Source organism: Marmota flaviventris, chromosome 8 (genome assembly GCF_047511675.1).
Source record: "Marmota flaviventris isolate mMarFla1 chromosome 8, mMarFla1.hap1, whole genome shotgun sequence".
NCBI lineage: Eukaryota > Metazoa > Chordata > Mammalia > Rodentia > Sciuridae > Marmota > Marmota flaviventris.
Genome location: NC_092505.1, coordinates 36,325,768 through 36,343,643, shown reverse-complemented (window position 1 = coordinate 36,343,643; position 17,876 = coordinate 36,325,768). Strand labels below are relative to the sequence as shown.

The following is a 17,876-nucleotide window of genomic DNA, read 5'->3' as shown; positions in this document are numbered from 1 at the left end:
ATATAGGTAAAACAAAAAATAACAACATGCTTTGTCAGGGAAGTAAACAAAGAAACGACACATACAGAAATAAACACAAATACCACCATATAAGATTAAAGAAATGTTAACAATGAATATGTATATGCATGTTAAATACTTTTGGATTTTTTTCTTTTAGGAAAACTTAATGATAGGAAATAGGATGAGTGCAATCTTTAGAAACAAACAAACAAACAAAAGAAGCCAATTGCTGTTATTATTGTTATTTTGCTTCTCCTGTTCTCACAAATGATGTTAATGTATAGCTTAGAGTCTTGCAATTCTTACCCTGATTAGCTGGCCACGCCTTCTAACAATTTTGCAGTACCTAGGAGTCTTTAACAAGTATGGAGCCAACTAGCATGGAACCCAATATTCTGAAAGGTTTATGATTTTAAGATGGCATACCTAAGGGAAATTACTGAACACAGACTTGAACTATAACATTCAATTCCCAATCAATTATTAGTCAACTTGCTGAAAATTAAAATATTGATTCAAATACTTAGAAAACAGAGTAAACAGAAAGAAAAGCTTAGTGTTCAATGCTCGAATCTTCCATTCTTTCAATCAAACCTGCTGAAAATATGAAAAGGAGCAAAGAGAACATTGAAACAACACAGCCAGTGTTAGACTATGAGAACCTTAGTATGATCCTCAGAGCCAAATCTTGTCTCAAGTGGATAGGCATATAATTTACACAGTGAGAAATTAGAAACAGTTCCCAAATTACCTGTAATTACTGTGCTGGGGTTTGATTTCACATATTTGTCACATAGTCCCTATATATTCAGAGTGTTTGACAGATTATTTTGCTATTAAAAGGTTTCCTGTCATTCTCTCAGCAAATGTCTTTGAGTCACAACAAACATTTTCTAGTCCTTTACTTTTGATAAATAGCCCTACTCAATCTGAAAATTCTACCTGCTGAATGCTCTACACTGGAGACACCAAAAAACAGCATGAGATCACTCTCTTATCTTGAGTATTGATGTTTACACCTGTTTTTCTACAGGGAAAATGCTTCCTGGCCAGTCAAATTAAGAAAACAACCTCTGAAAACTCAATGGTGCTTACATTAATCACTAGGGAAAATGGGTATTGCCTGGAGTGTGATTTAACATGATCATAAAGTAGAACTGACTTAACAACATTATAAATGAAAACGAATAAATATTATGTATGTGGGAATATAAACTTCTATTTGCTAAGTTTTATAATGTGTTCTTAATTCATGGTAAGCTTTCTTAAGAAGTTCTGGCAGATTGGAGATAAATGAAAACATTTTAAATTTTTTAAACATTCTATAATTTTAACTTTTATATCTAAAATAGAAAATCATACATTTTTGTTGTTAGCAAATCATTTGCTTATTAGGAAATCTGAAGATATGTACTCACTAAATGCAAAGTTCAATATCTCCCAGGGTAATCAAATATAAGAACAGACAATAATATTAGTCATTTCCAACTATGTATAAAGAGCCAGACATATCAAAGATGATATATTATTAAGTTATTTACTATCAGACAATGGGCCAGAATAATATATCATCATATCTTATTCTAGTAAAAAAAAATAGACTTAGAAAATCAACTCTATTAAAAGTAGCATTATGAATTCCTACTTTCTTAGTAGGGTTTTGTTCATTTGTCATTTTGGCATAGCCGAAACAAAACATTATTTGAATTTTTTCCTTACTCCATATCAAGGATAGAAATTCTAAATGATTTGAGCATCTCAATATTTTCAAGTCTTATGAGGATTCTTCTATAATAACCTGAATAATCTCCTGATTTCCTAGAAATGTCAAAATGCATTAAGCATAGACTTTTTTCCCTGAGCTATTCAAAGACCTAAAAAAAAAAAAAAAAAGATGGATAGCTGTGATAATTGTTAATCTACTTTAAAAGAACTTCCCAGAATCATTACAAATTTCCATGAACATAACCTTACAAATCATTACTGGCACACAGTCTGGCTCCAGCTTATCTTCTCCAGATCGTCTTCTACCCTACCCTCTTGACTTCAGGTGTGACTAAAACTGCTGAAAGCATGTTGGCCAACATGACAGCTGGCTCAAGAAAATGATCCATGAGAAAGAAGCCACTAGCTTTACTGTTTCCTATATGTTTTGCAATATTTGAAACATTTTTTATTTTTCCAGCAATTATGAGGAATTCCCTCTGTTCTTTTTTTCTGGTCATACATTCATGCCCATCCAATTACTTCAGCTGTGTTATTAAAAAGTAAAAGCAGAAATAACCTAAATATTTAGTTCCAGAAGGTTAATAAGAATTAAATCAAACAACATAAGATTAGTTGGAATTATAGAAAGATCAAAGAAATTGTATACCTCTGCTTTTCACTTACACTGTTTGCTCTGATTTGGGTCTGGTGTTTTCCCACTTGACAATTACCCCTTTGAAAGGAAGAACTCTGCCTCGTTTATTGTTGAAGTGTCAGCACAAGTTGGAAGGCCAATACATATTGACTAAATAAATTTGTTATACCATTATAAGCTAGACCTTTTTTAGAGGATCTAAAAAGTCCATTGATTTGACAGAGTCGACTACTTATCCTAAAGGGTTTCTTTCCTTCTCTCAAAAAAACAAAACCAAAACCAAAAAATCTGTATATCTTTAACATAAATAGACATCATTTTCTGTAGGGTAAATTTCAAGATCACAAACTACTACTTCCTTCAAAAAATATATTTTTTGGCTTAATAAAAGCAGCAAACATTTCATCACATTTTCTGCTACCCTGAAAACATAGAGAGCCTAATTTAAAGCTTATGGTTGAGTTCTACCTGTCTCCATATGAACTGATTGCATTGTCACCGATTCTGAGACTTAGTGGGAAAGGTTGAAGGGTCAAGAGAACTTTAGAAACTTCCCATGCTTTGTTCAACTATTACAACATTAGTTTCCTGGTATATCAGTTTGCATATATGCACATACCTATTTATGTTACAGAAAAATATTTTATTTAGTGTTAAGTGTGAGTATAATTGAGAGGTTGATTGCTCCACTTCCATCTCAAGACCTTTTATTTTCAGCAGCCTGATTGTAACTGTAAGCAGAAATTAGCAAAAGACTCTATCTAAGCTAGCTTCCTAAACCCCAACTCGCAGGTTTTTTTCTGGTCTTCACTCCTATAAACCGTGGCAACATTTAGCACAGGTTAATAAATGTTTCAAATGTCATGGTTTAGAGCAGTAACTTTGGCCTTTAACTTAGATATTGTTTAGGAAAAGGTGGTATAATTTCATAAAGAAATAGGGACTACAAAACACATACTACTAGCCATTTACCTCAGTTTTAAACTATCTAGAATTCTACACCATTTTAAAACCATTATACTCTTAATATTAGAAATATTCTATCAAATATAGGACAAGATAGAAAATGAAGGTAAGTTATCAGTTCTTTTTTCCTTTAAAACACCTGTTTTTTTCCCCCTTTCTTGAAAGAATATAAATATAGCGAATCAGATACAGGAAAACTATACACATGTACACACACAATAAAATACTAACTATTGGTTCAACATTAATTAATCAATTCTGTCTATAAAATAACATAATCAATCTTACAGTAGCATGAATAATTTTCTGAATATGATATGTCAATGTAAGAAAATTTAAAATATATGGATATATATATATATATATATTATATATATATATATATATATATATATATATATATATATATTTCTTACATGTTAATATTCTTTATAATTAAAGGATATATTTAGTGGACACTAAGATGAGTATAAATAAAATGTAGTCAAATTATGTATCACATGATTACAAACTATGTAACATAATTTATGAATATTAAAATTTTAAGATGATAATTTATACAAAACTCAAACAATTTGCATGATATTTCATCTCTAATTTCCACAATGCAAAAGAGAAATTTTCCCCACGGAAAAATGTACTAATTTAATAAATAAATATTGCATTTTCTGAAATAAACAACAACAACAACAAAAAATGATTACAAATAATAAGTTCAGCCTTTGGCAAATCCAAAAGAAAATGACTATTGTCTATTCTCTTAGATGGTAAAACATAGAAAATGAAGAATAGACAATTAATGAAACATTTAGTGGATAGAAATTGTATTTGGGAAAGTGAACTAAATATAAACAATAAGATTTTGTCTAGAGCTGATCAGACAAATTAATAATTATACATAAATTATTAGATACAATTTAAATCCAAATACAAAAAAAATTCAATGAAGTTCTTCAAAATCAGAATTGAAAACAATGTTAGTAATAAATTTGTTTGTACTTAATCTAGCAATAATTTTTAAGCTGCTAATATATGACCACAATATATAGTAATATGGAAGAACAATTTCTCTGAAATCATGATTATGTGCATTAACTTTCAATAGACTAAATCTTACTATAATCTAAATATCACTATATGGAAAAATGGATAGAACTTTCTAAAATTACTTGATAATTTCAGATAGGATATTAAACAAATTCATAGACATCTATGATTTATTAAAAACAAATATATAATGTATAAATAATACATATTCATTGTGTTAAAATATAGCTCAGTGGCAAAGCGTTTGCCTTGCTTGTGTGAAGCACTGGGTTCAATCCTTAGCACAACATGAATATAAATAAAGACATTGTATGTCCATCTACAACTAAAAATATATATATTTGCCTGATGTATACATTTAAATTTCAGATAACTTTGTACCTTTACAAATACACATACACAGATATATATATATATATATATATATATATATATATATATATATATAGAGAGAGAGAGAGAGAGAGAGAGAGAGAGAGAGAGAGTAAATGGGGAGTTTTCCTTTAAAGAAAAAATGTGAGCATTTTTTATTGACAGGAAACTGAGAAATGTAAATATTCCAAGAGATGAAAATATCTGTTTATTATATGCCTACATAAAATGCAGGAGTTATAATAAATTTTACTTTTTGTTTCCTTTGAAATGTACGTAAAGAATTCTTCAAATGTAAAAGGAAAATTCTAGAGTATTTTAATAATGTCAGACGGAATCTAAATCTAGTAAATTGAACAATTTCATATTAATGCAGCCAAATTCTACGTAGGCTACAAAAGTGATGTGATATTAATAATTCAGGTTACTTGTAGAAGAACATAGTCACATGCAGAGGTACAATTTCAGCCCAAACAATAAAGAGGCAGAACAAGGAAACTAAAATTTTCTGTCCAAATACCATGACTAAACTTTGCTATGGTAAATTAATCAGCCCATCATCTCTTCTTCATAGCCCACATGACTGATGCTAACAACTTCAAACTGCATCTACTATTATTTTGAGGTAGCCAATAGGAACTAGAGTTTCTCAGAGCATTCAGGGTCCAAGTTCTAGATATAGCTACCTCAATCCCCTTGTGATGTCATGTTCTCTCATGATACTAATCATTACCTCTTTCATGTCTGCTTTCAAGGCTTGTTATAAATATGATCTCATCTGTAAAGCAGTCTCTGTTCCACAATGATTTAGTATGTTCTTTCTCTGAACTTGCAAGTACTTTGCAGCCACCTGTATATACACTTCTTTTTTATTATATCACCTCTGTGCTTATGTATCTATAACACCCTATAAAACGTAGGCTCAATCTTAAAGATTAATATGACTTCATCTTTTAAAACATCAATTTGCCTTGGGACAAGTATAGTCTGACCCAACCCTTCATTAGAGTAGCTCCCCTTTCTGGATGTACCTAGAAAGTTGAAGTCTGATTCCTGGTTCCTCTGTGAAGACTTGGTTTGACCATATAAATCTCACCCAATTTTCCTTCACTGTTTGTGTTGCTACAGTAACATTTTAACATTTGTTCTAATTTACATAATCAGTTTCATGAACTCTGCTTTTTAAATTCTCAATAGTAATGAAGTACACAGTACACACAATATACATCAAAACTCTGAATAAAATCAAGATGAAAACAGTCTATTGTATTAATTTGACACCAACATACATTGTATTTTTTTTTTCCCAAAGAACTAACAAGATGATAAGAACAGATAAAATGTATTCCATAATATAATTCTGTGCTTTCTCAGAGCCCCTCACTGAATTCAGCTGGTGCTTTATAAATGTGACTACTGATAACAATGTCAGTAGATAGGTAGTCTATCAGTTTTTATAATATGAGTCAGTAACCAACCTTTATACATGGTTAATCGCTATAAAAAGTTGCCTGCTTCCTCTATCATGTGTAAGATGATTTTTAGCAATTCCATCGAAGAGTCTTAAAGTCTAAAAGATTATTAATAAAAATTAAAATGCAGCATCATGAAGAATCTTATATTCTGAAAGAGGATTTTCCATGTTCTTAAAACTTGTAGAGCTCTGAATCATATCATCCAATTAAAATAATAGAAAAGTGTCCTTTTCTTCACTCGCTAATGAAAGAATTCAAAACATTGTAACCACATTTTGTTATTGGAGCTTATTAGAGCACAACAGATCCTGTATAACCTTGTCAGAATAAAATCAGTTTCAACAAGCACTGTGTACAATAAACTGCAGAGTGGTACAGCACCTTTTTCCCAATAACGAGCTTTTCAGGTTAAAGGTATGTTCTGTTCTCTACAAATGCAGTGTACAATAATTTCTAACTTGTCAACCTGTTTTGTTTTGTGGCAGTTTCTCTTTTTAAAAATGGCATTCAGAATGGATTTTCGAAGCAAAATTAAGTCTAAGGAGCCCCAGAAGCCCAAGCTTCTTGTTTCCCTCCAAAGACTAGTGTTCAAATAGGGAGAAAAACTGTTACCATTTAGTCTGGAATCTATAAGTCTACCTCTATCCTGCTGCATGTTACTAACCTGCCCCCACCCCAGGGGGTCCCAGGGTAATCAATACAAACCAGGAGTTATTGGTGGAGATGCATAAGGGTTAGAACACGTTGGATAACAAGTACTAAGGTAAGATGCAACATTTTGGTAGAAGGCACCTCACCTTAAAAATAATAGGGCATCCTTAACCTTTTTACTGTGAATTCCATTGCCGTTGCAAGCAATGGTAAGAGGAATATTTACTGGATTTGCTTTTGCCAAGGCAGAGAAGAAGGACACCTACTTGCTACCCTTATGCTCAGCTACATGTAGCAGCCTATTTGGATTCAAGCATCAAAATGAATAACACCACAAAGACTCTTTTTAAATGACAACCTCTGGTTTGATGAGGCTTCAATTCACCATTGCATGTACCCTCCTCAAGAACCATATAGTAATGTCATCTGCTTCAAAAAAAAGAAACCCTTTTCAAAATAAGATCAAAAAAAAAAAAATCCCTTTTTCATCATTCTGGTAGCTTCCACTGGCTTCTGAGACTAAATGGAATCTTTAGTAATAATAATAATAACAAAAACTGCCTTCAAAAATGAAAAGTGCTATAATTTTCAACTGTAGGTGGCAACCAACAGTTCTATGAAATTACAAGAAAAGTTTATGAATAAAATCAATATGTTATTTTTTAAAAAAATGCATGCATTTTTCTTTTAAAATACTTTTATTACATTTCAAACTGGTAAAGGTAAAGTGAAATTTATGGTAGGGGAAAATATCTTTGATATGAATGATCCTCTATCAATTATTTGCATCTATTTCAATATGTGAGCGCTTTCCTAAAAGCACTTAACCTAAGAGTAGATGAGATTATTCTATGGGAGAATATCACTTCTATTCATTTTTTAAAATACTTAAATCTAATAGCAATATACAAAGCAAAAATTTTATGTAGTAGAAAAATACTGAGAAATCCAGATATTTGGATGTATGTTCTGTGATGAAGTAGCTGAAAAGCATTTTGTATATCGTTTAATCTTCATACATTTATGCTTCCTGATCTAAAATCGAGGAGTTTGTACCTAGTCAATTATATAAATCTTTGTGAGCCAAGTTCATACCAGTGGTAGATTATAGTTGATCTTCCAAAAGCAAAACACCTTCACTCCAGAAATTATAAGTGCAATATTATTTTTCACATAACTTCAAGAGATAGAGTCCCTAAAGATGTTGTTCTACATTCACAATGGAAAAAAACAGACTCATATGATGTCTTATATTATAAATAATATAACTCTCTCAAATTCAAGATAATCTGTGTGTACTTGAAAAAAATAATGGTAACCTGAATGTGTTAAAAATGTTTATATTGCTATGTTTTCAGATACAAACTCACTCTTCCTGTCAAGTCACCACCATTTAAATATAGCGTGCTTATAAGTAGAGCCTCTCTTAAGCTTTCTTGCTTGACCTTATTTTTTCCAGTGTTCATTTTTCATTCCACAAAAATACTTGCTTGAGTCATACTAGGTTATATATTCATGTCACTGTATAGATTTATACCATGCATCTTACTAGAAATACTTCCATGTTTATCTCAAATATACTTATTTAATACATAAATTTCATCAAAAAGTAACAGCGGCTTCTGGTACCCTGAATCAAAACTGAACTTGACTACCTTTTTGAAGAACTATCCAAGAAATATAAAATGCCACAATAAAAGATATTTTACTATGGCAAATTTTCACTTCCTTATAATGGCCATATTTTAAATAAAAATAATCCAGAATGTTTATCACTTTTTATCACTATTTCCTATGTGAGAATTCATTTACCAAATGATTATCCTAAATTAATAATATTTGGGTTCTCATCAAAGTGTAAAAATTGTCATTGAATCAAAATGAGAAATTAATACCCAGAAACTTTTTTAGTGAATCCTAATTTTCACATATGTGTTTGTTGATGACTGCCAAATGGAAAAGGAAATAAAATGCCCAAATATGATATTTAATATTATAATCCCCAAACTTAGTCAAAATAAAAAAGAGAATGTGAGAGTGTTTCAAAGATTATTATTATAAATTTGCCACCCTATAATTTAAGAAAACTACCAATGGTAATTTGCAGGTACTTATGGTGTTTGACTATTTATCCATAGGCCCACTTAGACATCTCCTTAGAAGACAGTTACCTCCTAATGTTATGCAGAATTTCGAGTTAGCACCTATTGAGCTCCACTTTTTACCATATCTTTCCTAGTGTCTGGTACTCTCTGGAGGACTCTGTTGTTCTTAGGTTTAAAAACGATTATTTCAGCAATGAATTCCTACTGAGGGGGGAGTACAGAGAAATTCCTAGATTCCAAAGCAAGTACATAATATGTTGTTACAACATTTGTGAAATCTAGTTTAAGAAGCTACAAAGCAAGTTTTACATAAATTCCATATCTTCTATTTAGATATGTCATTGTTTCTGAAAACTAATGCTATTTCCCCCATGGGCTATTTGCATATTAGGTAAATTCTCTGGCAAATGAGCCAATTCATATACATACATTTAAGTTGAAGAACTCTGTACAGTTTTGTAAATTTCCACCTTAGCCTTATTTCTCCATAAACAACAGAGAAGGCCAGAGTGCCATGGTTTCTATCCTTGCATTTACTTTATTATACACTACAACTGAGAGAAAAGATTAATATCAATAGAGCCAGAACATATTTTGTTAATGGTGAAATGAAGATTTTTTTTTCCCTTTCAACAGTGGTCCACTTAGATGTATAGAAACATTTACTTCAGAGTGGTACAACTGAATGGAAATTTTACTCTGGAAGCTCTGAGACCTTAATTTATCTACTTTTCACTCATCTTAAAACAAAGAGATGGATTTCGGCATCAGCTCCAAGTTGAGTATGACCACATGTGGGCACCTTTTTAAATGCTTTATAAAGCAAACACTGCTCCTGTCTCCACTATTTTATTCCATCCCACTTCTCTCTGCAGAGTTCAACAGCATATTCATCCAGTCAGAGGTAGGCCTTTCCCACAGGCATCAGAGCTTTCCCTACTTATTCATGTCCAGAAATGATATGTTTTATCTGTGAGATTAAAGAAAGTACTGTTTTAAGAATGATCCAACTAGTTACTGCCTGGAAACTCTCAACCAGAGATGAGAGCAGCAACCACAGGGCTCTTCCATTAGCACACTGTTTGTTGCTCCATATGGATGTCTTTTCTATCCTTTTCTTTCTACAACGTATATTTTCCATTTATGCTTCTAAAGGAAGCTGCTCCAAAGGAAAAATGCTCATTATGAGTACACAGAATTAATTTACCAACTGGTAGGTCTGTTTCTCTGTGAGGGAACAGATTTTAGCTGAATCCCTTTGTAATGTTTGCTAGGCTGTGCATCTGTCCGTAATTCAGGTCTTTCTTTCTTGCTCCCCACCCACTTATAGGAACTCAAAGATTCCCTCTTGTAATTCCATCATGATTTGTAAGTATTGCTTTGCCTAATAGTACAACTAAAAAAAAAAAAAAGAGAGAGAGAAAGAAAGAAACAAACAAAACAAAACAAAAAACTCATGTGATCCAGTGCTTCTAAATATTTTATTTCTGGATAACTATAATAGTAGATGCAAGATGTCACATGAGGCTGCTATCTTTTAGTCTAGCTACACATTTGCCATGAAGCACAGAAGTACACTTTTCATTCTATCATAAGAAGGATACGTATTAGTTTCAAATCATTGCTAATCATGAGTTGAATTTATGAGCAATATATCCCTGTCATGGGGATGTACATATCATGATAATATTTGATTAGTTCTATCATGAGAAAAGTTTAAAAAAATTATTACTTTATGACATTACTTTATGATATTTGTAGTGTTTCACAATTATTAAGCATTCACCTATGTATGCATTATTTGAGCAATTTAAGACCAACTACTATAATAACACTAAAACAATAATATTTATTTTCTGCACAGCAGTCAAATATTTGGAAGAGATGATAGATGGATTAGAAATGTTTGTTTCAGTGAAAGAAAAGCTACCCTTCAGGAATCAATTTGCTTTTCCAACATAGTAAGCAAGTTATCTGCAGTGGAGAATTAGCACCCAGGACAGAAGAGGAGCCTCGATTTACCCAGTTTGTGAAAGATACATGTCTAAATAAGCAACAAAGCTTGGAAGCTGGACTGGGGGGCCAGCAGTCTATTATATGTATGTGTTTAGCTTTTTAACTGTATTTTTTTACTTTTACTACTAACAATGAAATCTGAGTAAAATTAAGGAGGCAGTCTTATTGATTATTAAAACCTGGAAAGCTTTTTTTAATAGTTTTATACCTTTTACTAGGCCAAAACACACAGACATTTCTAACAGTAATTTTCTCTTACAATTAAAATGATAAAGCTCCAAACATTATCTTTATGGTGATTCCTAGCAACTAACAATAAAATGTGTTACTTCTGAAGTGTATATGTGTTCCTTGTGAAGTAATTTTCCTAAAAACTTAAAAATAATAAATATTGCATTCCTAAGCAGTGTTCATTTCAATTGACACATGACCAAACAAACCATAAGTGCAATATGATATTTTAGAGATATCAAGTTAGCCACTACAATAAACTGGCAGTACAGAAACAGAAGCAAATTTCAATAGAATTTCACTGTATACTATTATAATAAATATCATAGTTTAATTATTTCATACATATTTAAAGATGAAATTTGCTGGAAAAGAAAAATATATTTTTAAAAAATGAGAGCATGGAAAGTTGTATAATGAATAATTTCACTCATATGCAAAATAACCAGAATTAAAATGATGAACCAATACATTGTTTAAAATCTTCTTCATACAAGGAGAGAAATAATGAAGTAAGAAAAAATAAATTAGATCAATGATAAAGACATTTAATATTCACATTGGGCTACTATGGTAATAAGAAGGGGAAATTTGAGTAGGGAGAACAAACATCGTGAAAACATCTCCTGGAATATTCTACATCAGCTCTATCCTAACTTTCAGAGACAACTTGAGTTCTCCATTGAAGCTCTAACATGATTCCTGCTCTGCTAGCCTACAATCTGGACCTGGCATAGATATTGTAGCCACTACCCATAGACCAGAATGGTACTGCATATTCCCAGTATCTCTGTCCATTTTCTATATGCATTTGAAGTAGTGGTTATGAATTTTCCTAACATGAATTTAAAGGGAGGTAAAAGATATTAAGAAAATTGAAAAAGAAGGTTAGGATTTAAAAGAGGCTGATTTGCATTTCTCACTCTATATAGATACTATTTCTCAAAATTTTGATTCCATATTTCCAACACTTTCAAAAAACATTACTTTTAATCCATTTATTACAAATATATATGAGAACCTGAACTTCTTTCAACCACAAAACAAGATGAGCCTAAGGTCATTGGTAATTTCTTGCAGCCACTCCTTGTACAACAGTAAGCATTTGTCATACTGTGTATAGTATATGGATGTAGATCTGGGTAGTCTTTGCTTTGGGAGAAGATATATTACTTAAATCCTCTGAACTTGATGTTGTGTTATAGAAACAAGTCTGATTGTAAATTTTGTCCTATTCTAGAGATTTTTGTTATATTATTGAATTTTTAAGATTTTTCCCTATTAACTAGTTAGCAAAAATTTAGAAATTTATTTTTGTTCAGTAGAATTAAATTATAATCTGGGTACCATTCAGGGAATATTTAGGCAATACATTATTTGCATCTCTTTCTAGTTGAATTGGTCTTAATATAAAAAGACTATTGTTTTCTGCTGCCTTTCCTATCCTCTACTATCCCCCCTCCCCTCCCCTCCCCTCCCCTCTTCTCTCTCTACCCCCTCTACTGTCATTTCTTGCCCTTGTATTATTTTTTCACAGACACTAGTATGGCAATATGTAAATCAATGGATGTGTAACTGATGTGATTCTGCAATCTGTATATGGGGTAAAAATGGGAGTTCATAACCCACTTGAATCAAAGTGTGAAATATGATATATCAAGAACTATGTAATGTTTTGAACAACCAACAATAAAAAATTTAAAAAAAAAGACTATTGTTATTTATTATAAGAATAGAAGTTAGATATATTATAAATGATTATACCTGGACTGTACTGAATTCTTCCATTTATGATGTATATAATTTGTTTATGATTGATCCAAAATCTCTGTATTACCATTTTTAAAAATTTTAGACACTGGGACCACAATCAGAGATTATAATCATCTGCTTCATTGTGTGATCATCTTCCTATAATTCTCCTATTTGTTTTATTATTTGAATGCATAACTTTTCTTAAATATCTTAAACTATAATTTCCTTTATTGTCACTCACATTTGCCTCTTAAGGTCATAAGTATTAAGTATATAATTGGGGAATGAATGAATTATTCTTTTTGTCTGAATTCTCTAAATATGAAGAGCAGCAATGGAACAAAACACTTGAAAACCATTAGGGTTATGGATGGTGATTTCTAAATAAATAGCATGATAAAAGTGGTAAAGAAGAAACATTTTATAAAGAAGAAAAAAAATAAAAACTACTATGATCTCAGTAATTAATCAGCATAACTATGGCTACTAATTTAATAGATTAATTTTTCCATTGCTGAGATTGTTAATGAATAGTGCCATTATCTTTGCTAAGGGATCCTCCACAGAGCAAATGCTTCATAAACATATTTTGTCTTGCCTGTATTTGAATGTTCACTTTTGTTAGCTTTTTCATTGATGGTAAATTTTAGACTGGCAGTTTCAAATTACCACCTCTATGTTCCTAATGTTGAAATTTTCAAATGTGAATAAGAAGGGGGCAAAACCCCTGCAGCATACATAAAACAAAATGTCAGTACTATGAACAATTAGGTGTAATAACATTTAAATAATGCAATTCCACTGACACCCAAAGAATAAAATCCAACAATTAGGATGGCCTCTAGACAGTAGAAGATTTCACAGGAAAGTGCTAATTCTGCTCAGACCTCCATCAAGTTAAGAATCAATAGAACCTAGGCAACTGTAGTAGATTCAGACACGAGTCTCAGTTCCTGAACAAAAACCCTCATGCTAGAGCTATATTAAATTATCACAGCTAATGTAAAATCAACCTTGGTGTAAAAGCTAAAAGGGTAAAGTTCTCACAAATGATCGCTTATCACTCCATTCCGAAATGCATACAGCATTCATTATAGATCGCAATGCCACTCAAATTTCATCATTTAGTAGGTTTTGAAACAGCCAAACCATTAACAGAAGAGAGTAGCTTTTATATTTATACAATCAGTGACTAATGAAACATTATACCCAGTGTGCAAAGGGGAAAAAACTTTATTTTTGTAATGAACCCAATTGGAGCCCTTTTTAAACACAGTGTAATATGGTTTCACTGTTTCATCGAGCCTCTCATTACTTGTGTCAATAATTCTAGGTAAACTACTGTTGAACTTCACAGCATTTATTTAGCAGCATGAATAGCATTAATCTATGGGGTGCTTTTGATGAATTGTAGTTCAAGAAGCGAAGCCAAAAATGACTTCTTACAAAATGCTTAGAGAAGTATTTATTAGAAATATGTCAACTGCCAACTACCTAAAGGTAGCTTGGCTATTTAGAAAACCATACTGTTGGCTAGCTTGCAAACACTGGGAAAGCATAAGAATTTTCCCTACTTGAATTACTTGAAAAACAACAAATGACATGCTTTTCATCAGAGTGTATTATTTCTTCTGTCACTTCCCTTCTAATTCTGTATATATTTATGTTGTATTGCCTTCAATACAACGTGACATGTGATACAACATGCTCCCAGGCTCTGAGAAACTACTAGGTGAGAGAAACGCTTAAAAATTTTTGGGTGAATCAATTAGGCTATACTTAAGTGACTGCATGGTCTGAATATCCAGGTAGCACAAACTGGAAGCTGCTCTTGGCTCCCCATCAAAGACTCTAACTTGACCTTGACTCACCCAATGGTATTACCTTCTCTGGCAATAAGGCTGGGAAGGTTTGTCCACAGGAGCTAACTACATTTAATTCCAATTTATCAGTGTAGTTTGATTAAGCTAATCTTTTATATAGCTGAATTTTATACTATTCATGAGATACCAGAAATTAAACTCTTAGATCTTTTGGATGTTCAAGATGTTTATACAGGGAGAGTTTATTCACTGTCTGCCTTCATTTGCCTACCATGAAGCTAGTATTTAGAATTGAGAGATTTTATACACTGAAGGAATTCAAAAACAGATAATATTATATACTGACAATATGTAAGTTTCTTCAATTTTTGCCTGTATCATAACAAAATAAATACCTGGAAAAATAGCACAAATTAGATTACTATTTTCCTTAAAATTAATTAAAACTCTTTATTAAAGACTTAGGCTTGACTCCCACCATTCTTTCTTTTTAATTTTTTGTTAATACAGAACTAGCTAATCCATGTTCTATACTATACAATTATAAATATGTATTATATAATTGGATTCCTGGGAAAAGTATTGAATAAACATATTCTCTCCATGATTTCTAAGATCCACTGGATTTATTAAACCATTTTGTTTTATTAAATGGTGGTTCATAATTTTGTAATATTATATGAAATAACATGGTATTCTCAGAAAATTTCTCTGGCTGAAATATAAAAGGTTAATGTTACATTCTCTAAGGACTCTTTCTCTGGAGATGCACAATGTTCCCTAGCATATACATTAACTGCTGAGAAATGGTATAATAAAGAAATTTGTATAAATTTATTTATTACAGCATTTTTTAACCTCATAAAATGTAGTTTCATCTAATAATATGTTAAATTTGCCTTATTAACAACTCATTGTGACTTTTGAAGTTTGATCAATGAAAAAGAGTGATTTTCTTCACTTTTGGGTATTGGTATTTTGCTATATTTATACCCTTTGATATATACAAATGGTGAGATAAATGAAGTCAAGAAAATCAATGTCTGTAGATATTTCAAATTATCCTTCACAACATTTACTCATTAATATTCTATTCCTCTGTCTCTGCTGTATCTCAATGACATACTATTATCTTTTGGGCAGCCAGTTATAGTGATCAAAAAATATATATTTTTATGATACTACTACTGAAATTAGTTTAAGAGAAATAGGATAATTCTGGATTATAACTAAAAGCACTTATTTGTAAAAATTTAGACAATCATTAACTTATAAGTCATCACCAAAAAATAAATAAAAAGATTTATGATAAAGCTTTTCACAAAAATAGCTTCATTTTTAGTGTATGCTGTAATTTTATATTAATTTGTCTGTATTGGAACATAGTAAATTTTGGACATATTAATACTTACGAGAAGTCCTTCTGAAAGAAAAAAGAAAACCTGTTTAATTTTATCCTACAGATTTTGAAAAATTTAAATAGCTTTTTAGGTCATTCATTTTTTTACATATCATATTGTCAAAAAGGCACTCACCATGTACAATGAGGACATACTCTGCGCTGCTTTGGCCGATGGTGTTTGTGGCTTCACATCGATATGTACCATTATCCGTTTTGTTCAGGAAAAGAATGTTTAGCTCCCTACCACTCACAACCATTCGATCAGGATCTGGTAATTCTCCACCATCCTTTGTCCACAAAACAGGTTCTGGCCTGTTGGATTCAAACATGCATACAAATTGGAAAAAATAAGAAATGTTGAATATTCAGGAAATTAAGCAAATCTGGTAATATGTGGATACTCATTTTATGAATAATCATTTGCTAACTTCTATAAAGGGGCAAAAAGAACCATCATGTACTCATTCAAAAGATTTGAAGGTATGAGAAACATAATTAATTCTACTGTACCAGTGTGTTAAAGAACTAATTTGTTATGTTATTGTAGCAGTCATTGCTGGTCCCCTGCCCAGGTCCTGAGCCCAGACTCTACTGGTATTGGCATTTTAACATTTTAACATAGCCTTGGGCAACAGAACCAAGTCCTCTCCCCAGGTTCTAACAAAAATACCTTTTCACTTGGGGTCTCCATTGAAACCACCTAAAGCTTCCCCTTACCTTGTCCACTTTTCTTATTCTCCTAAAGAATTTTTTGGAAAATTTTTATTTAATAACATACAGCCCCTGGCTGCATTTGGCCAATAATGGTCCATATGTACAACAGAGATCTCTTATCTCCTGGAGATGTCATGGCAATTTTATAATGTGTTTGAACTCATATGTACTTTTTGACAAAATTTTGTAAAATGGATAAAACTTATGAATGAAATATAACAAATACTGGTAATACTGTCAAAATAAACAGATCAGTAATATGATGCAGGAACTGTTCATCAAGTGTTTAAGACTAAAATCACTTGGAGGATGTGATATTTTGATATAACAAGAAATACATATTTTCTCTGCCCCTATTTCCTGATATAGTTCTCCTGAAACCCCTATAGATAGATGTGCTAGGAAGATATTTTGTACAAAGATTTGGTCTTTTTCCGCAGGTCTTGACACTGCTTCTAAATTCATAGGAATTTCCTAGGCACTAGGAATATTTTTTGTTTTAATGAGATGCTCCTAAGACATAGTCTAATAAAATGCCTTTGGAGGGCTTCTGGATCCCTTCAGAATGGGAGCTAAATAATTCAATGGTTGGAACTTTCAATCCCATCTCTGTCCTCTCAGAAGCAGAGATGGGTTGAAGTTTCAGTTGATTACCAATGTCCAATGATGTAATCAGTCAGACATATGTAGTAAAGCCCTTTAAAACCCTGAACTGCAGGGTTCAGTGAACTTTTGTGTTGCTTAACATATGGATGGTCCTGGAGGGTGTCATTCCAGGAGATGACAGGGAAGCTTCTGCCCCTCGCTATATACATTGCCTTATTCATCTCTTAATCTACTTTTCACCTGCATCCTTTGTAATGAATGGGTAAGTACAAGTATGGTGTTTCCCCAAGTTCTATGGAAAGACCCAGAAAATTAATGAAATCCAAGGAGGGGTCATGGAAACCCTGT

The 17,876-nt window shown here is 31.8% G+C and overlaps 1 protein-coding gene across 2 annotated transcripts in view; it reads right to left on the bottom strand.

The window, feature by feature from the left end:
- Cadm2 (cell adhesion molecule 2) overlaps nt 1-17,876 on the bottom strand; it is a 157,851-nt gene that overhangs the window by 73,868 nt on the left and 66,107 nt on the right. For both annotated transcript variants that reach the window (XM_027929173.2, XM_027929175.2), the window contains exon 5: nt 16,342-16,520. In XM_027929173.2, coding sequence (XP_027784974.2) covers nt 16,342-16,520 — 179 coding nt within the window. The remainder of the gene's footprint in view (nt 1-16,341; nt 16,521-17,876) is intronic.